Raw genomic sequence first — 22,262 nt, 5'->3', positions numbered from 1 at the left:
TGCATTTCTTAGTTGTTGTCACTGACGACCAGTATCCCTTTAAATCCCCACATGCCACCATAATACTGTGATGTATCCCTGCCCTTAGGCAGGGATATCTTGCTTGCTTTACTCCATTTTAAAGGACCTGGGCAGGTAATGCAGAGATTAGTTGGGAAATCCTCACAAAATACAATTCTCGATCCCCCTGAGGGTGATAGAGAGGCACTTCCCCCCAAATTGTACAAACAGAATTCTCAGAGAAAGATATTCACTCATGACTTGGATGTACATGCACACACACACACACACACACACACACACACACCCCTGTGCTTCCCATTTACTCTTCGGTTTTAAAAGCACTTAGGTATTTGAAGTAATAGAGAGTCAGTTCTTCAGTATAATTGCTCTGAGAATCATTGCAATAATATAATATGAATAATTTTTTAATCAGCCATTACTGTTTCATCAAATGTGGAAGGAAGTTAAAGGTGCTTAACTAGCTGTCCTTTTTTGTTGATTTTACACGCTTTCCCCCGCAAAAGCTCATCGGATTTGCTGTGCTGTAGAATATGCGACTCAGAATTTTTTACCACACTAACAAGCCCATGGTACTGTAATGGTGTTTGGTCTAGCAGACATCCTCAAAAAAGCAGTCTATGTCTACTGTTGGAGGCAAGTTGGGGAAAAAGCCTTTCAGAATACAAATCCACCTAACAAGTAACCTCATCTAGTCCACATTTTACCAGCTTCTCCACAGGAATATCATGGGGTACTTTGTCAAAAACCTTACTGAAATCAAGATACACTGCAGGCAACAACTGATTTATGTGCATCTGATTGACATGTAGTCGTGCATGTGCGCATGGCATCAAACCCAGAAGTGACCTGAAAAGTCATGAAAATGTCACTAAAAGGGTGGAATAGGGGTGGGCCAGGGCAGACAGGGGCATTCTGGAAATGTTAAAGCAGGAATGGGGTAGTGTTCATGCCCAGTTAGTATCTAGGCTAGAACTCTAGTGTCTGATGGGCATGGAAGTGTTTCCAGAATTAAATGTAGAACATTCTTACAGTTTGGGGTTGGCATTGGAAATCACATGGTAGTTGGGCACAGCTTAGCATAAGATTATCTCAAGGTTGCAGACAGTTCTTTTCATGCATTCTATCACACCCTAAGAAGTAGCATTACTGCCCCCTGCAAGACCTACCGTATTTTTCACCCTATAGGACGCACTTTTTCCCCTCCAAAAATGAAGGGGAAATGTGTGTGCATCCTATGGGGCAAATGCAGGCTTTCGCTGAAGCCTGGAGAGCGAGAGGGGTCAGTGCGCACCGACCCCTCTCGCTCTCCAGGCTTCAGGAAGCTCTGCGCAGCCCTCGGGAGCCCGGCGTGAAGTCACCGAAGCCTGGGGCACGCTGAAGAGCGCGCCCGGGCTTCATGCAGCTCTCTGCAAGCCTGGGGAGACCGGCGCGACTTCCCGTCGGGCTCCCTAGGCTTGCGGATAGCAGGCTGTTCTCGGGGCTGGGGTCGGGGGAAGCTCGGGCTTCCCCTGCACCAGCCCCGCGCCTGGGGGGGAAATAATTTTTTTTTCTTTATTCCCCCCCCCAAAAAAAAACTAAACTAGGTGCGTCCTATGGGGTGGTGCATCCTATGGGGCGAAAAATATGGTAAATCTTGGGGTATTACTAAAGTGAACCAGGCCATTTCCTCGCTGGTGTGGGGAGACATCTCTTATCTATCCCTACTGAGATTGCATTGGAAACAACAGAGGATATTCTTTGAGGCATGATTGCAGTGGGTTTTGGATTCTGTAGTCCACTCCAGAATCCATTCCTTGCTCTACCAAAGCTTTTGGACTGAAATCAAGCAATTTCTTTCTGCTCATAATAATCCCCCTTAATACATTTCTATCTGGACTGGCTTTTATTGGTATCATAGTAAATGTTCTATATAGTTGGTGTGTGCAGTGTCTTTTAAAATATGTAGCTGGCCTTTTAAATAGAAATAGACAATTTAAATAGCTGCACCTAGCATTTATTATTTCCATACAGAACCAAGTGAAGAAAGGTAATGCAATGAGGATTGGCCGTTTCTGTTTTCAGGCTGGGAATTACTGGATGGCTGCTTAAATACGACCCATGCTGTCTGAAATGTATGAATCCAGTTTAAGCAGCTTATGCTGTATCTTGTGATTTAAAGAATACTGATAGCTTTATCATCTCTCTGTAAGCAGATAGAATACAATCCTATTAATCCCTACAGATATTTCTTTGTATATCATTGAAGCCTTCACCTGGTGTGTTGAAGTTGTGTTTTCATGAAAGTTTTGGTGCAGTAAGCAAGAACAACACAGTGCCAACATTCTCTCTGTATTTTATTTATTTACTGGTTCAATCTAAAAAGTGATTAAATCCTGTACACTTCTGATATTGTGGGTTTTCTCTTACTGATTCCTATCATTATTTATATGATAATGCTTATCCCGTGACTGTAGTCCTAAATCAGAATTAGGAGGGGGGAATTGATTTCCCCTTATAGTAGGCATAGGCAAACTTGGCCCTCCAGATGTTTTGAGACTACAATTCCCATCATCCCTGAACACTGGTCCTTTTAGCTAGGGATGATGGGAGTTGTAGTCTCCAAACATCTGGAGGGCTGAGTTCGCCTATGCCTGCCTTATAGTAATCCAGATTCTTTTAAACAGACACACTTCCAGATTGTGCCATCTGTGCTGGTCCTGGTAGTTAATGTTTTCTGTGCAGGTTAATCAGGATGCTAGCATGACTTCACTGCTGTTCTTTTTTAGCTTGTGAGCATTGGATACCCACATAGTAATATTTTTGATGTCACTGACCTGCCTGGGAACACCCTTAAATATTTACTGATACAGATGACTATCAACTTACGTGGAAGTTACATTCTGGGAGAAAACACATAAAGCCAATATCACGTATAGCCAAAACACATTGGTTCCAATGGCAGGTGGGATTGCCCAAAGTCTTTTTTCTTGGATGTCTGTCCCTTCTTCTGCATGCTTGACCTCTAAGCTGTGCCGGCCCAGAAACTATGGTGTTGTTGTTGTTTAGTCGTTTAGTCGTGTCTGACTCTTCGTGACGCCATGGACCAGAGCACGCCAGGCACTCCTATCTTCCACTGCCTCCCGCAGTTTGGTCAGACTCATGTTTGTAGCTTCAAGAACGCTGTCCAACCATCTTGTCCTCTGCCGTCCCCTTCTTCTTGTGCCCTCAGTCTTTCCCAACATCAGGGTCTTTTCCAGGGAGTCTTGCCTTCTCATGAGGTGGCCAAAGTATTGGAGCCTCAGCTTCATGATCTGTCCTTCCAGTGAGCACTCAGGGCTGATTTCCTTAAGAATGGATACGTTTGATCTTCTTGCAGTCCATGGGACTCTCAAGAGTCTCCTCCAGCACCATAATTCAAAAGCATCAATTCTTCGGCGATCAGCCTTCTTGATGGTCCAGCTCTCACTTCCATACATCACTACTGGGAAAACCATGGCTTTTACTATACGGACCTTTGTTGGTAAGGTGATGTCTCTGCTTTTTAAGATGCTGTCTAGGTTTGCCATCTCCTTTCTCCCAAGGAGCAGGCGTCTTTTAATTTTGTGACTACTGTCACCGTCTGCAGTGATCAGAAACTATGGTACTGTATTCTAAATCTGACCTTTCTAGATGAACCCCTTGAAAAGTGGAAATAAAGGATTGCTAATTACAATTGTTCTGTGTATGTACAGTGGTACCTCCGGTTGCGAATGGGATCTGTTCCGGAGCTCCAGTTGTATCCCAAGGAATTCGCAACCAGAGGTGCTGCTTCTGCGTATGTGCGCGGCGAAACCTGGAAAAATACTTCCGGGTTTGCTGCGTACATATCCCGAAGGATACGTAACTGGAGGTGAACGCAAGTAGAGGTACCACTGTACTTGTCTTTCTACTTCAGTGTAGGCCTGCGCCTACACATCAGTATATCTACATCAGTATATCGCGCAGGACTGGTATCTGGTATGAGGAGCAAGCAGCGATGATGGCTTCACTCAGTGGTATATCGTGGGTGAAACTGTTGCCTCCTGAGTCCCTCTGCTACCAGCGCCCAGTGCACCAGGGGAGAAACAAGCTGCAGTCAGGCGCTGGAGGCAGAGGTACTCAGGAGCAGTGGCTGTTTTACCAGTGATATACCACTGAGTGAAACTGCCATTGCAGTCTTCCCTCATACTGCTGCAGAGGCAGAAACAAGTTGTATCAGTGAGGCTCTGATATAGCTTGTTTCTCTCTTGCTTCTTTAAACTGCTTGGCTGAGGAGTGTGCCACTGCCCTCGCCTCGGCCAAACAGTTTTACAGAGCCCCAGACCTGCCACTGGCTCGCAGCAGCAGGGTGGAGGCTCTGTTAAAGTGCTCCCCCTCTCCAGCTGAGGGAGCCCTGATCCTTCTCCTGCTCACATGCTTTTTAAGGATCTTCTTTGCAAAACAAATTGAGCAATAAAACAATTTTAAATAGTAAAAGGGAAGTATTTACGAAAATTCAGGAAATGTTGACAAGAATTGAACTTTGAATACAATTAGTAAGACATTGAGTGGAAGCAAGTAGAAAACAATGGTAGCAGTCCAAAAGGGAGGGGGAACCTCAGATGTCACTGGAGAATATAGTATCTAAATAACTTTATTGTGCATGGAGATGCTAAGCATTTGGATTTCTACACGTTGGCTGGTTGCAAGCTTTGAATTTAAGTGCCATAAGAATCTTCAAAAGTCAGACACATTGACTTCACTGGGATTTCCCCACCTGATGTGTGCATAGGGTGGCATCCTACATCATTACAAGATGGTAGGTTGATGATATTAGATTTGTAAACTTATCCTATTGCTTTTAATCTTGAGTTCCAACATAGCTGACAATTGGGATCCAAGTGCTGTGTCCAATGAGCATTTTGTAGTGAGGAGTGTTCTTAAATAAGATACAAGAGCATGTTTTCAGTTTAAACTGGTTACATAATAATCTGTCAAGCTTAATTGGGTTGTTAGCAGGCAAGTAAATCGAGGAAGCACATAAAATAAAGCTGTCAGTTTGGGAACCATTGTGAAGTGTTGAATTGGAGATGATCTGTCACCTGTTTTCTAGCTTGTGTTGTGCGGAGGGGGGGGGGCATTTCCACAGAGCTTCATGCAGAGATTATGCTTACTCAGAAAAGAAGGCTGCCTGTGTTCAAATAATAATATGTTAATAGTGGAAATCAAAGCAATAGCTGTTTGCTCCAGTTTTTATCTCCACACCTCCATGTTTGTGTATGTAAGTGATTTAAGAGTTACGCTTAAAATTTTTACTAAAGCATTAGTATGCACACTGCTTATTTCATTTAGAAGAGATGTTGGTTAAATTCAAATGATTCTCCAAACAGTTGATTTTGGAGGCCTAATAATGAACCACTGATTCCTTCTCCCACTTCCTGGGTTCCTTTCACATAGCTGGCCATCACATCTTAATTGGGAAGGTGCTAAACTCTATAAACTGTTAATTTGGAAGGCCACTTCAAATCATGGTTTGAAGGTTAATGTAACCACAGTTTTGCTCATTTAGTATGTGACTTCATATTATACACAGCAAACACTTATGTCCTGGGGAGTCAGGACCAGGGATGCGGAATTGGAGAAGAGAGCCTCTCTCTCCCATTGTATGTCCTGATGCCCATGACCATGGTCTGAGGAATTAGTGATATCTGAACTGAACCACTAAGTAAAGATCTGATCCTTTGCAATAAGTCCCCCATCCCACCCTGACATTTTAGCTAGTTTTCTACTTGTAAGCACTAGAGCAAACTGCTCTCCATGGTAGGTTTTAATAGGGTTTGAAAATGGTACTTCATGTTTCTGTAACTGTAACTAGTCATTTGGAAAAAAGGAGGAAAACGTGTTGTTGTTTTTTAAAAAAGAATGTTACTTTTTAAAAAGGCAACTAATAGGACTTATTATTTGTATTGGTTGCTGTAGAATTTCAACCTCATTATAAGGATCCATGATTCAAACATTAAAATTGTCAGTTAATAACTTACTGTTGAGCGCTGTCTGCATGTATTCTTGGCATAATGTTTTGTTGTTTTGGGGTGAAAAGTTGGAAGTGGAATTTTATCATTGTTAAGCTATGCTTGCCCAAACTAAACTTGCTGTAATGAGGCTGCTGTCATATACAGACTTCGAACGGCTGTTCAGATATTAACACACACTTACATGCCCATGATGAGATTGTAAGCGGTCCAGAAGCTGACATGGTTCCTTCTCGCCACATGTCCCTAGGGAAATTTTTAGTTCATGTATCCAGGGTTGGACGAGATTCTGCATAGAAATAATTGCATGATCTTAAGTGTGCTGGGGGATCTGGAGAGGAAGCTTATTGGGGGGGGGGTAAAAGCCACAGGGTAGGTGCTGATGTGTCCTCCCCCCCCCCTCTCTCTCTCTCTCACACACACACACACGGATTCTAAATAACCTACCTACTTTCTTCCTTAAAAACTGACTTGGAAATTGATATTAATTTGACCTCTTTAACATGAGTATTCTTGTGTAAACCATAATGGACAGCTGTTTGGATTGGGGCTGTACTTGGGTTGGATAAATAAATAAATAAATAAATAAATTCTGGTGTTGCTGTGTAGGGTTTCAAAGGCAGTGTGGATAACCCATTTTGCATCTTCTTTAAAAGAGAGGCCGCTCTCCTCTTGTAATGGATATGCTCCTTCCCTTGCAGTCACAGCCTTCGTTTCCTGAATGTTAGGACTACAAAACCCTTGGAACGTGTTCTTTGCTTGAGCTATTACATTGAACCCTAAATGAGAGAACATGTTTGCTGTTTTATAGGGTTTAGGTTGGAATGATGCAACAGAGATTCCATTCTGAAACTGTTTTTAGTCTGCTGATGTCTGATTTAAACATCGTGCTGTTGTAAGAGCTTCTGTTTTAAAATTAGTCCACAATGTGCCTAATTTTATAACTAGTTTTATAACTTCTTCCTTATAGGATATCATAGCAAATATTACTGATCATGCTATACTAGAATTTTATTCTAGACTTGTTCAGATAAAATACTTTTGCCTCTGACAATCCCTGATGGTTGTGAACTGCCTTGAGATCTGTGGTGAAGGACAGTATACAAATTAAATAAAAAAATAACAATAAATGTGCTCATTGAGGTAGTACATCTGTGTCTGGGGTGCATATCCATTCAGACAACAAATAGAGAGAGGCCTATCAGGGAGAAGACTTCTAGCATAGCATTCATTGTGGCATTCTAGTTTTCTTTGTCTAGAAGCCGCTTTTTCCCATTGGAGAGCAGACAGTCCTGTCCTGTGAATCACCATCTGCATTCTGACAGCCCAGATGCAGGTTTACCACCTCTAGTGAGAATTAGGTCACTGTCCCTCATGTAAAATACTCTACAGCTTTCTTAATATCATCCTATCAGAAACTAAGAAAAGGCATCACATAGTCCCTGTTTGTGAGATCAGATTAAACTAGGCTGAATTATTTTATCTGTGACATTATCAAGCTGTCTCATTTTTGATCTCTTAATGGTTTTACAGCAAATCCTCTATCTATAATGGAATTAGTCCATTAATCTTACTGCTGAGCTTGAATGTTTTTTTCTTTCCCCCACTTGACTCCAGTGTATTTTTAGTGATTAGACCATAAAAATAATAACTTGTAATTGCACTTGTTGCTGGCTGTACAGAAAACGTGTGTGGGCACACATACACATGCTTTGTATGAATGATACCTATCAAACAATTAAGCAATTGTAGTTTTTTCAAAAACTACAATTTTGGTGACAGGGAAACATTCTAAGGTCTGGTCTTGGTTGTATACAATATTAGCTTGCTACATGTAACTTCTTCATTGACTAAACTGAGGCACATGATAAACCATTTAAATATTTATCAAACTTCTTTTCTGTTTTCTTAGCCTTTGGGGTATATTGTTATTAGCCTAAAAATATCTATTTAAAGCCACAACTAAAAGTCTATTTTTAAAAAAATTAAAAAGCTGAATTCTGTGCAGGTTACAAAAGAAGTCATGGGCTGTGTAATAGCCACCCTGATTCAGCATACCTATACTACACATAGGATAAAACCCTTCTCTATATGCGGAGGGATCGCCGTAGGGCAGTGGTTCCCAAACACCCCACATCTGTCCTTTACCCTGACCATAAGGCATAACAAAAGCCCTGCCTTCCAGACTGTTGCAGGAAACAGGAAGTCTGTTTGTGCCTCATATAATCCCCATTTGGTGTGATGCCAACATATGGAGAGAAAAGGTTTGTGATATGCCCCATTAGGATCCCTCTGTACACAAGATCTCTTTTGCCCCCTGCATGGTGAAGAATTGTGCTCACAATATGCATGTGTTACATAGTTCACAATACATTGAGGATTTGTATAAGAACTAGCGTTGCTCATTTGAAAGAGAATTTTGACAAGGGTCTATATTAAAACCATAGCTTTATCTGTTAAAATCGGAGTACTGCTGAAATGTAAAGCTTTCTGGTCTCCTGTGCTGCTTCCATGTGTGAAACTATCATAAGAGGAACAAATACCTAAGCAAAATCATGGTTTTCTTTAGAAAAATGCACTAGCTTACATGCCCTAGTTGTATTTATGTAAATAGGAAATAAATGTTTTCATTCATATTATGAATATACTTTCATGCATGATAAAGGTTTTATATGTTCCTTGTACAGAATGTTTATACATCAGAACTTCCCTAAGATTGTTTCACATATTTTGTCATGTATTCTGAAAACATTAAGTATAGGTTAGAGACAATATTGGCTGACTTGTACAATTTTGTCTTCCTGGATCTTAAAATAAATAAATATGGAGTGGTAACTAACTGCCATCTGCTTCATACAGAGAGATTGTGTTCTATAAATGTAGATAGTTAAAACTATGTAGACTGGATTACTAGTGTAGTTATCAGTCTTGAGATAAATAAATGGATCCCTTTAATTGTAATAATAATTTGGGACATTGTTTTCAGGTTAATGAGTGCCACTTGGTTTTTTGATCATGGTGGGTACCGTTTTTCTACTGAGTATGATGATTCTCATTTTAAAATTTGGTATAGGTTTAACTATATTAACACATACATAGTTGAAATGTAACATTTCATGGTCTATGAACTTCCTTATGATTTTATTTTGATATTTAAATGAATGCCTCTGAATCTTTTGGAAAAACCATTGCAGTAATAAAGTGGATGGCAAATTAGACTTTGTCGTTTTACCTTTTCTCTGCCTTTTAATTTAAAATGTGTACCCTGGATGTTTGGTGAGTTTTCTAAATGATACTGATTTTTAGAAATATAGGGTAGAATCTCCAGAATGTTAGGAGGTTCGTAGAATTATGGAATTGTAAAGTTGATTTTTTCCGTTCAGTATATATAAATGTAATAGAAATGAAAGGGAAGCAGGGATCCTGATTTTTCAGATTCATAGTTTTGCCTAAGATTGTCATTTCTTTTTCTTTCCCAGAATGTTGGCTATGAAAGCTCAGGGAAGAAGTAGCAGGGAGAAAAACATTACCCAGTGGTAAGTTTAGCCCTCCTCCCCACTGAATTAGATAAAAAAGTAATGTTTCAATCACATTGGTTTTTAAACTATTTTTTTACTATTTTTTAGCTTTGGATACCAAATAAATTTTTTGTGCTACCTTTAACTGTATATATGCTTATAAAAGTAATCAGGAAATGAAGAAGAAACAATTTAATTTTCAGAAACAATTTAGCTGCTTAGTTTTGTAATTCAAATTTTAGCAATACTTCATTTTCAATTTATTATTATTAATTAAATTTCTATACCATCCTTCATCTGAAGATCACAGGATGGTTTTGCAATATAAAAACACAAAACTGCATATGATGATGATGATTTATACCCCTCCCTCCCCGGCCAAGTCCAGACTCAGGGCTGCTAACATCAGGTATAAAAACAATTGATTAAAATACAACTTAAAATACAGCCTCATTTCGGTGGAAGCCCAGATCAGAAACTGTTTGGGGGGAGAAAATGTCAGATCTTCATCAAGGCCAATTATCCAGACTGGTCCTACGTGGGCCAGAAAAAAGCCAGGGAAATAGGGGTTCCATCACAGAAGGAAAAGGAAAGAGAGGGAGGGGATCAGGCTGCTTCCAAGCCAAAGGCCAGGTGGAACAACTCTGTCTTACAGGCCCTGCGGAAAGAAATCAGATCCCACAAGGCCCTGGTCTCATGAGACAGAGTGTTCCACCAGGCCGGAGCCGGTGTTGAAAAGCCCTGGCTCTGGTTGAGGACCTCTAGAGTGTTGCTATTTATGGACCTTGAGGTCCTCCGCGGGGCATACCAGGAGAGGCGGTCCCGTAGGTATGAGGGTCCTAGGCCGCAAAGGGCTTTAAAGGTCAAAACCAGCACCTTAAACCTGACACTATACTCCACCGGGAGCCAGTGCAGCTGGAAAAGCACTGGGTGAATGTGGTCCCGCGGCGAGGACCCCATAAGGAGCCTCGTCGCGGCATTCTGCACCCATTGGAGTTTCTGGGACAACTTCAAGGGCAGCCCCATGTAGAGCAAGTTACAGTAGTCAAGCCTGGAGGTGACCGTCGCATGGATCACTGTGGCCAGATCAGGGCGGGAAAGGTAAGGGACCAACTGTTTGATACGGCGGAGATGGAAAAATCCTGCCTTTGCAGTAACAACAACAACAACAACAACAACAACAATTTATTATTTATACCCCGCCCATCTGGCTGAGTTTCCCCAGCCACTCTGGGCGGCTCCCAATCAAGTGTTAAAAACAGTACAGTGTTCTGTTAAAAATAGTACAGCATCAAAGGTTACACCCAAACTCTTGACAGAAGGCACTGGCACAAGTTGAGCCCCGGCAAGAGATGGAAGTTGGCCCCATAACAAACAAACATACCCACACCCCAAGTTTAAAAGGCCATAGATTGCTAAACCAGACAAAGGCCTGGAAGAAGAGAAATGTTCAAAAAGGTAATCCCTTAGCTGTGCCCTTTACCTCTTATTGTTCTATCAATCCAGCCATTAAACTATAAACTTTAAACTGGAGCTAAGCCATGGTTTAGTTTAGATGCATTACATCTGAACCTGGGCTTGTGGTTTGTCTTGCTTCAGGCAAAATATGTTTGTTTTTGGTTTACTGCTTGTTTGTCTGAGGCAGACAAACTTTGAGTCTGAGTTTGGATATGGCTTAGCTCTGAGTAGTGCAGCAGCAGAAGAACTAGAAGAGAAGCAAAGCAGCCATGGTTAGTTAACTCAGGAAGTACTGACTTACAGCACACAGAGAAGGGGGTGGGTAGGATGGTGCCCTTATGGAATGGTTGGTCACAAGGCTTATGTATATAAACTATGATATATACATTTGAGTATTTACTCCCTTAACACCCTGATGCTTTGCAAGTTGAGTAAAGTTATAGTTGACTGCGTGGCTTGATTCCACTTTAATGAAAGAGTAGAGTAGCATGAAGAGGTCACTATTTCTGCTGAGAGATAATTTAATCTGAAGAACTGTATGGGTATGACCTTTTAAAAAACCCAAACCCAGATTTGTGTAACTGTCAGCTTTCACAGTACTAATATTTAAACAGTATTGCTTATTTATACGATACTTTTTAGTTCAAAGGCCTTTTCCTTTACATACCTTTTCTATCCTTGCTAAAGTATATGGCAGTATTTTGTGCAGCATCCTAAGTCTATTGCTATTTTTACAATTATTTGTTTCCTCTTTTTACAATAGTGCCTGAAAATGACAACAAAGCGGAACTTGTTTGTGCGGTTGGTGCCATGCCGCTGTTTGCGTGGAGAAGAAGAAACTGTCACTGCGCTTGATTACTCTCACTGCAGCTTGGAGCAGGTGCCGAAGGAGATTTTTACTTTCGAAAAGACATTGGAAGAACTCTATTTAGATGCTAATCAAATTGAAGAACTTCCAAAGGTATGTTATCTTCTAATTGTGTGAGTGAGTGAGAGAAGAGTGCTCACGTGCACATTTGTGCACAAGGACAGGGGATGGACTGATAATCTTCTAGTTGCTTTATAACACCGATAGCCAGTACTGCTGAACATACTTCTCTTGTCCTGTGCAGGTCTGCACCAAAGTGACCCATGGTTAATATTAAATGGCACATGAATTTTGCAGCCTCATTTGCATCCAGTGAATTTGGGGTCCATTTTTCTGATTATGGGGAGGAGGAGGAGCTTACCTTTAGAAGTGGTAGCAGTAACTTGTTTGTGTTTGTGTTTTGTATAGTACTTATTGTGCTACAGATGTAGGTATTGGGAGTGCAACAGCAGAACTCCCATCTCAGTAGTCTGGACACCATTTACTTTTTCTCAAAACACCTCAGATGCAGTGTCATTCCTGAATATGTGTTTGTGTGTGGGAATGATGAGCCATAACTGCAGCCACCATTCTGGGGAGATGGTAGCAGTTGTCACTTTTTCTCCTCCACAATGCTCTGGAATGATACTGGGTTGTATTTTACTGATAACCTTTATGCAAAGTAGACACATTGAAATTAACATGACAAACAGGTTAATTAATTTCATTGGGTCTACTCTGAATAAAAGTGGAATACAACCCATAATGTCCAAGGTATTTGGGAAGAAAACTAATGGTGTCAGACCACCAAGAGGGGCCCTATACACTTGTGGCAATGGGACAATAAAGCTTTTTTAAAAAGTTGCAGAGCCACTGCTGAAGAAAGGGTAAGCCACGAGGGGTAAGGCAGGGGTCGGCCAACTTTGACAGATGGGTGGGACCACCCACCTGTCAATCACCTGACATCGTTATGGCTCTGACAGTGCTTCTTTAGAGGAGGTTGCTGCATCAGCTGTTCAGCAACCTCCTTTGAACTTTTATGGGTGGCATTCAGCTGATTGGCTCTGGGAGCACACTTTCAGATAGGTACCTCCTTTAACTCTTTGCTGATGGGAAAATGCTGTTTAAAAATGAAACATTTTCTTATCTGCAGAGGAAGTGGTTTAGATTTAAAGCACCAGAGGAAGCCCTTTGAAGCCAAACTGCTTCCTCAAACCCCCTTGGCTGCAACCATTACAAATATACTAGCATGTGATTTTAAGATGGGGGTGGGAATCTAAAATCTGAGTCTCTAAACAAGATACCAATGTTTTGTTACTACCTCCAGCTAAAATTATATTTCATTAATATGTACAACTCATATCAGGTTAATAGCTATTTATTTTATCTGAATGCTTAAAAATTTTATGTTAGTAACTTACTACTTTACTGTTATTTATTCCTCACAATCATTGTGTGAGATGGGTTAGGTTGAATGATGGTGAGCAGCCCAAGTGAACTTCATGGCCAAGTGTAGATTTGAACCTTGGTCTCCCCATTCTAATCCAGCTCTCACCACTATACTACTCTGGTTCTCAGATCTATCATTTTCCTCCAGTGGCCATAATTATCACAATATATAGGCTTACCCTCAATATGTATATTGTAGTCCTCAGTGATGGATTGCTTGTTTTGAATCAGTAGGATACACAAGGGGTTTAGCTACAAATCTGCTAGTCCCATGTTTGAAGTTGCCTCTGCCATTAATTCATTAGGTGCCCTTGGGCAAACTGGTCTCTGTTCCATAATCAGTTTGGCGATAATCCCTGGCTTTCAAGGGTTCGTCTGTAAAGTGATCTGATGTACACAGTCCTTGATTCCAATCTCACTTTCATCTCATGAGATTATCTTCTCTCTGCTCATGATTTGACATCTTCTAGGTTGGTTACCATGAAACATGTCTTAAAGTCAGGGCTTGTGGGCTTTGAATTGCAGGAAGTTTTCAAGGGATTCTAGGATCTACAACAGCTACAATGTTTACAAGACTCCACTGCTTTTTTGCCTCTCATGGCTTCTAGCCATGTTTCCCTAAATACATTTAACTGTGTGTTTCTCCCTGGAGTGGGATCAGTTTTGAATATTAACTATGAAGAGATGTGGGTTTTTTTTGGTAAACTGTAGTATGTTTTACACATGTATTCACCAGAAAGGAGTGTTATGCTGTGTTATTAATTTGTTAACAATTTATTTTTTGCTTTAAAATACAGATTATCAGTATAGACAGATTAATACTTAATAAATAATAATTATGAAGTAAGTTTTTTTGCCAACAATTTTATAAGAATATTTGTAGTGTCCTTTAAAACTCTTAATGTGCAAGATTAGCTTTGGTTATTTGTTTGTGATTAATAGCTTCAAAATCATGAAACGTAAAATATTTCTTGCAGATTATTTTGAACACTGTATCATTTCTTTGACTCAGTAGCTGGGCTTTAAGAAGTTTAAACCTAGCATATTACAATAATATGCTCTCTTTTTTGGTCTTTGTCTCAATAGCAACTTTTTAACTGTCAGTCTCTGCACAAGTTGAGTTTGCCGGACAATGATCTAACAACATTGCCTGCATCCATAGCAAATCTCATTAACCTCAGGGAACTGGATGTCAGCAAGAATGGTGAGTTTTTTTGTTGAAACAATCAAAAGCACTGAAGAGCAAGGCTGTATCAGTGTATAAATTTCAGTTTTTTGATTGACCTGTAATAGTTGAGTTTCTTTAAAAAAAATATTGTTTGTCTCTAACATAGTTCTAAGTGAATATGATTCTCTCATTCTTCTCCCCTCACCCCACTCCGATCTGTTCTAAGCATTCCCACAAAGCTCTGGGGTAGATGTGGCCAGGGTTCAGGACCTGCACAGTGAGAAGAGAGCAGGGAAAGATCTGCTGCACAAGCGAAAATCCTTGTGCTGATGGACACAGGAGTTGAATTCCTTCCCATTCCTCTTAATTAACAATCTTGTGGTATTGTTATGTAGGGTTTTCCCTTTCTGTTGTCTGTATTCTCAGCCTTACTTCAAATGCCATGCTATACAGAGGCACAGTTGTGTAGCTAAACCAAATACCACTTTTGCTTCCTGTCAGTGCAGGGCAAAATCAAAATGCTCAAAAGTTGACCTGGTTTTTCGCTGGATGCTTGCAACTCCTATGTGACCTTTTCTTCACATCTCCTTAGGCTATTGATTTGAACTAAGAGCATTAAAACTTACTTTCTAGCTTGTAAAACATTGATTTCTGTCACTTGTTTATTCCCTAAAACTTTTTAAACATAGCTTCTAGCATGTTACTTAGTTTTTATCTATTGTTTTCAATATGCTTTCTTATCAGTTACTGGATTTTTTAAATTGATTACTTTTGTGTCTTGTTTTTTTTTAAATTTATTCAGGATTGCTTACAACTGCTGTGAGCCACCATGAGGGTTTTTTAAAAAACCAAAACCTGAATGGTTGTATAGAATAAGTTAAAATAAATAATAGACAAAGGTGATTATAACCCCTCCATAAATCTCCCCCCTATAGGCTCCAGCAGTCAACACATTTTAAAACTTGAAATATTCCTAGAATGCGCACACTTAAGCTTGGCCTCTGACAAGTCTGAAGTGAGAGGAATTTCATAGCTGTGAGGCAACTGTTGAAAAGTGCCTTGGTCTCTCAGCTTGGAATATATGTAGAATAATCAAGAGTATTCAGGCAACACTTTATTTTCTGTTAGTGAAATAATTCAATAGAAGTGGTATTTTTTTCAGCAAACATACTGGTCTCTCTGATCTATTAATCAGCCTGTCCAGATCCTATTGCTTCAGATGTTTTATAGCTTTGGTCAGTGACAGTAACATTAGCATGTATACCTGTCCAATTAATGTAATACAGTCTGGGTTTGTTTGCTTCTGGTTTGTAGAAGTTCAGATTCTCCTTATCAGCAGTTCATTCTGATCCTTCTACACACCTAGGGAAGTAATACATTATTGTGTACTATTTCAAATGTTAATAGAATAGCATTGGTGAGACAAGCGTCGTCTTCTTCTTCAGAAGATACATCCCTAAACTGCACTGGACTATAATAGGCAAATAGGAGGAAACTATAGTGGAGATTGCAATTTTGCATTTGATTGCTCTCTGTCAGACACCCAAGCTGAGTGATGGCTCAAGGCAGTCTGGCGGAGAACTCATTCCCACTCTTCCGAGCTTAGGGAAAACTGGCATAGAACTCAGTTGCTCCTTAAGAGCTTTTGCCATATCCCTGAGGCAAGTGGAGAAAAATAGTTAAAAGCCAAATCCAGAAACAAAAATACATTTTTTAAAAAACATTGCTACTCTTGTGTAATGCATATTGACAGTATTATGAGTTCTATTCTATTGTATTTGAGGTGAACTAGTGCAAGCTTTTGATTAACTCGGCTAGTGTTATCAAACAGTTTTGGTACTTCAATAGCAATGTGAGATAATATTTTAGCTGTTCAGAGTTAATTAGCCCAGAATCTCAGGACTGAGCACGGTTTCCTCCCCCTCACCTCATTTTAGTGCAGCAGAAAACCAAAACAGTTAATTATTTATTTTTATTTAGAATATTATAGACCATTTTACACCATAGATTGTCACAAAATGGTTTACATAGCAATCAAATAATTAATCAAATAATAAGGGGTTTTAAACATAAAGCACAGGTGAAATAATAGATTCCATAGACATAATACATGGGTAGCCAAACTAAGGCCCAGGGGCCAAATCCGGCCCAATCGCCTTCTCAATCCGGCCTGCAGATGGTCCGGGAATCAGCGTGTTTTTACATGAGTATAATGTGTGCTTTTATTTAAAATGCATCTCAGGGTTATTTGTGGGGCATAGGAATTTGTTCATGTTTTTTTCTTCAAAATATAGTCTGGCCCCCCAAAAGGCTTGAGGGACAGTGGACCGGCCCCCTGCTGAAAAAGTCTGCTGACGTAATACAACTTAAAATGCCTGCTGGAATAGAATGGTTTTCCAAAGTATGGTTTACACTTGCCTTAAAAGCATGACCAAACAATGGTTTATAAACTTGGTTTTCAAACAGCAGCAAATCATATTTTGACTGTTGAAACAAACCAGCAGAAGCTGCATTTTGCTGTGAAATTAGGACTCGGATTCAGGATCTCAGAGGGTGGTTGGGGAAAGTGAGTTTACAAACTTTATGCTCATTCTTGCAACACCAAGTCATAGTTTGGTATTGCTTGTGAAAAGCTGCAATGTGTGTGGAGAGAGTAAGTAAATCATTATAAATAATTGGAATCTAGCTTACTTTTCTGCTACCAGTCAATAGGAAGTAGCTATTGAATTAGCTGCCACTTGGTTTGCAGTCTCCACAGTCACCATTTTGTCCAGCTGGTATGGTGACAATTCACTTACCGTATTTTTCCCTCTATAACACGCAGATTTTTTCTCCTAAAAAGGAAGGGGAAATGTCTGTGCGTGTTATAGAGCGAATGTGTGGTCCCTGGAGCCGAAAAAGCAGGCAAAAATCAAATCGCGGGTCTCCTAGAAGGGAAACTTGAAAAGAGGAAGCGGCTGCTTTCCTCCATTCTGCCTCAGGGTCTTACTGCCCACCCTCCTCTGTTTCGTTGCTGTGTTTGCTCAAACGGAACAAAGAGCAGGGAAAGCCCCTCCCCTCCAGGCAAGCAGAGGGGAAAGTGTCGTCTCTGTGCTCCGGTACTGCTGGGGGAGAGGGAGAGAGAGGGGGGAGGGAGGGAGAGAGAGAGGGAGGGAGGGAGAGAGAGAGAGAGAGAGACAGAGAGAGAGATGGCTGGCTTGGGTGGGGGGAAACTTTTGCCTTTCTTTCCTCCCTCCCGTTAAATCCCTCTCCTGCATTCCTCCCCTCCAGGCAAGAAGAGGGGAAAGTGTCGTCTCTGTGCTCCGGTACTGCTGGGGGAGAGGGAGAGAGAGGGGGGAGGGAGGGAGAGAGAGAGGGAGGGAGGGAGAGAGAGAGAGAGAGAGACAGAGAGAGAGATGGCTGGCTTGGGTGGGGGGAAACCTTTGCCTTTCTTTCCTCCCTCCCGTTAAATCCCTCTCCTGCATTCCTCCCCTCCAGGCAAGAAGAGGGGAAAGTGTCGTCTCTGTGTTCCGGTACTGCTGGGGGAGAGGGAGAGAGAGGGGGGAGGGGGAGAGAGAGAGAGGGAGGGAGAGAGAGAGAGAGAGAGAGAGATGGCTGGCTGGCTGGCTTGGGTGGGGGGAAACTTTTGCCTTTCTTTCCTCCCTCCGTTAAATCCCTCTCCTGCATTCTTAGCCAGCTGCTTCTCTGCACACCCCTCTCATGTCCCTTCTTTGTTTTTCCTTCGCTCCCCACTTAAAATGTGGTTACAAAGCATAGATCCACATGGATCCTCAGGATCTTTGCATTGGGTCACCCCAAATTCACCATCAGATCGCATAGCATGTCCATGGCTACAGCCTGCCCCCCCAAAATCACGCACCCACTGTTGCCTGGGGCTGCAGTGGTGCAAAAACGTGGTTAAAAAGCATGGATCCACATGGATCCTCAGGACCTTTGCATTGGGTCCCCCCAAATTCACCATCAGATCACATAGCATGTCCATGGCTACAGCCTGCCCCCCCAAATCACGCACCCACTGTTGCTTGGGGCTGCAATGGTGCAAAAACGTGGTTACAAAGCATGGATCCACAGGAATTCTCAGGATCTTTGCATTGGGTCACCCCAAATTCACCATCAAATCACATAGCATGTCCATGGCTACAGCCTGCACCAAAAAAATCACGCACCCACTGTTGCCTGGGGCTGCAATGGTGCAAAAACGTGGTTACAAAGCATGGATCCACAGGAATTCTCAGGATTTTTGCATTGGGTCACCCCAAATTCACCATCAGATCACATGTCTGTGGCCACAGCATGAAGCCCCAAAATGATACATCCACTGTTTCATTCAGAATGTTTTTCCCTTTGTTTTCCTCCTCTAAAAACGATGTGCGTGTTATGGTCAGGTGCGTGTTATAGAGCGAAAAATACGGTATATTCCTTTTCCTGTAGTTAAAACCAAACATGTGAACAACTATCAATCCCTTTCACAGTGTTCAGTGTAAGCTGCAATGAGTGCAGGGTGTTTCTTTTTCTGCTTTTTAATGTATCTCTTACTGAGATTTTGCCTCCCTGTTGTCACAAATATAAATATTTTGCATAAACCTGAGCTAGGAGACAGTCTTTTAAGCTCTGTTCCCTTAATGTTTTCTCGTAGAAGGCAATGCTTCTATTGGAATCTGGCCACATGCCTACTATTTTCTTAATTAAGTTTCATAAGTTTGTAAGACAGACTGTTCTGTTAACTTTGTGCAGCTGAGAACCTCAGGGTAATCTCTTATTGTGTAAATTGCCTTGAAGAAAGTTCGTTCTTGCCATTTATAAATGGGTTGCCAACCTGGCTCAAGTGGCGTTGGCAAGCTTCTTTTTGCATGGCTTCTAGTTATTTCAAGGAGGAGACAGTCCATTGCCCCCTCACTTCCATCTATGTGCTTGGGATGAGAGAGATAATTAGAAAAAGAAAATCTACTGTCCCTTCACAGCTCAACACACAACTTCAGTTCCCAGGCACATTAAGACTATTTGGGGCTTGGAATAAGAGTTGATGAGACATAAAGCCTTGTGTGTGAATGCTGTATTACTGGAACATTGGCCTGAGGCTGTACATGGCATGTCTGAGCAGCAGCTGTTTAAGCTCGGTGACTATAAGCAGAAGGTATCTTTAAGAAAAGATGACCTATGGAAAAGATGGTTAAGTCATGACATTGCTATTCGCACACACATTGAAAGCTGTATAAAGGAAAAGCAAATGGTCACAGTACTGTATCAGTCTTGAGGTTATAGGAAGTGGATTTCGCCTGTGTAAATGTATTTGTATATCTTAAGCTTATAAATTTTTACATGTCACAGTGAGGGGCCTTTTTGAAATGTAAGTTTAGCAAACTGCTTGTGTTTCAAGCTCAGAGGTAGTTAAAACAGTCTCCCCTCCGCACCCCTCAGAGAGTGAATGGGAGAAATTATCCATGCAGATGGTATTAAGGTTGTATCAGACAACTATGTACCTGAAAGTGCCACAGGGAAGATACAGCACAGATTTGAAACTAACTTTGGATGTAAGGTTTTTTGGGAAAACGTACATACCTGGTTTAAATTGCTCACATTCTACTTGTCGTTTCCTTCTATTTTCCCCCTCTGAGGATCAGTGCACCTGTTAGAATCTTAATGATTAACCTTGTGTAAATTGGATGCTTGAAGCTTGATACTGTAATAATATTGAAGATTGGGATAAGCTTCCTCCCATTTGTAGTAAAGGCTGGAGAGTGCTAAGAATGCTACTCTTTTGACTCTCGGTGTTTTTGCTCCCCTGCCAATTAGTGATAAGGAGAGAACCTACTCCACATTTGCACACTCACCTGGACAGGAGGAATTATTTGCCGGAAGGGGTATAGGATAGCTGAGTAGGCACTTTCTTGCTTAGGTTGGTTCAGCTGATCCTCCTTGCTCTTCCTCTCAAAACTGCTTACCATAGATATAAAACACAACTTCAGTAAGCACAGTTTAAAACATTAAATTTCAAATTTCAACCCCCCCCCCAAGATCAATTACTAAATAAGCTGACCAACACATTATTCAACCTAGTGCAGAAATCACATAAAAGTCCAAGAGCCCTCAATATTAAAACCCCAGATCTTCAAGTCAGCAGATTAAATGAACATGTAAACATGTAAATGTGAAGTGAATAGGATGCAGGAAGCACCTAATTTTCTTGGTCTCTTCTTGGTTGCCATTGCAATTCCCATTATTCTACAAATGAATATATGGTCTAAATTTAAAGTGTTAAGTGTGCAGATTTATAAAACCTATTGAGAGCTCACAGAGACTCGTATGGATTCTCTTATCTTCCCTTTTATATTTGATATTGAGTGTTTCAGTTTAATCCCTGAAAACTTTAGGTATCTGGCAAACCTCATTCCAAAATATGCCCCATTACCAAATAAGTATAACCAAGATTTATGCTGTTATCGCCATCATTTTATTTGTATTCTACCTTTCCATAGTTAAAGCCATGCTCAAGGCAACTTATAACATGAAAAGATTTACATGATTACAAACATAGCAAAGTCGGTTATAAACAATAAATATAAAACATTAAAAAGTACACAACCAAATTGAAACAATTTCCACATAAATCATAATAAAATCTCTCTCTGTGTGTGATATAAACAGCAACAAAAAACCCACAACAACAACCCCCCTAAACAATACCGCAGCCTAAGAGTCTGTTCAGCAGCCTCTGCTTTTGCAGCTGGAGTCAATAAGGACTCATCTTCCCAGGCCAGGTGGGAAATGGCCAGCAAGGCAGGGAGCAGGTCTTCCAGGACTCACAGCCAATATGATTCCTGTGTGTTCCTGTTTGTAATAAAAAGCTACCAGCTGAGATTTGGCATCATTTAATGTATTTTAATACTGTTTTGAGACTTGAAATTTGCAGTGTGTAATGTCTGCAACTTTACACAATGTATTCCCTCCTTTATGGGGTTAGGATCTTCAGACTGCCTTGGGAATTGTGTAGGAATTATTGTTATACTGCCTTAATTATTTTGGTATGTGCTGTAATTTTTGCCATATCTAACTTTCCTAAATTTATAAGAAACTTATTGAGTGTTATAGGAGAGCACAGTTCCACACCCTACCAACTTCTCTGTAGAGCATTGAATGAGAAAGACAGACCACCAGGATTGTAGCTCTGGCCTGCTGCCACTTTTGAATTTTCACTTAGATAGCTTTACTAGGCAAATGAATGGAGAGAAACTGGAGACAGCTTGCAGCCATGTCATGTAGAAGACTTAGAGGAAATTGCACAGATTATCTCACAGCTGTACAACCTTCACTTCTTCCCATCTCATATGTATCATGGACATCAGTGACACATTTTCTCTGTAACATAGATAAAAGTTTGCTTAGTATAGTGCAGTAGGTCATGGGCATACAATTTGGAGTTAAGCTATAAAGTGGCCTTGGGATAGTACCATGGCAATCTACTGCAATAGCATTTAGACCCAAATTCATGCTATCCTAAATGTTAAAAATGAGATTGAAGCAATAAAATATTCCATAAAAGTGCCTTTCAAAAGATCGCATGCCTAGTACACCACCTACAATTAATATCCAGCTTTGATAATATGAAGACTACTTTGTTTCTCTGTTCTCTGTCTTACAAGGACTTTGTGCTGGAGTCTGACAATCCAAGTAACCTGTAGAATATTTCCAAAATGGGGTATTTGCCTTTTTGTCCCTGTAGCTATGGGGTCATCTAGAAAACCTACCCAGCATTGAGTGAGGCAGTTCTTTTTACACCTGAGAAACTCCTC

The 22,262-nt window shown here is 40.8% G+C and overlaps 1 protein-coding gene across 3 annotated transcripts in view; it reads left to right on the top strand.

Moving 5' to 3' along the window:
- The window catches only part of ERBIN (erbb2 interacting protein), an 89,510-nt gene that overhangs the window by 22,915 nt on the left and 44,333 nt on the right, over positions 1-22,262 (top strand). For all 3 annotated transcript variants that reach the window (XM_079995304.1, XM_079995302.1, XM_079995303.1), the window contains exons 2-4: positions 9,512-9,568; positions 11,772-11,969; positions 14,391-14,508. In XM_079995304.1, coding sequence (XP_079851430.1) covers positions 11,781-11,969; positions 14,391-14,508 — 307 coding nt within the window. In that variant the 5' untranslated portion in view covers positions 9,512-9,568; positions 11,772-11,780. The remainder of the gene's footprint in view (positions 1-9,511; positions 9,569-11,771; positions 11,970-14,390; positions 14,509-22,262) is intronic.

The sequence above is a fragment of the Podarcis cretensis genome (genome assembly GCF_951804945.1).
Source record: "Podarcis cretensis genome assembly, chromosome: 11".
In the NCBI taxonomy this organism is placed as follows: Eukaryota; Metazoa; Chordata; class Lepidosauria; order Squamata; family Lacertidae; genus Podarcis; species Podarcis cretensis.
This window is presented reverse-complemented; position numbering and strand designations above follow the sequence as displayed.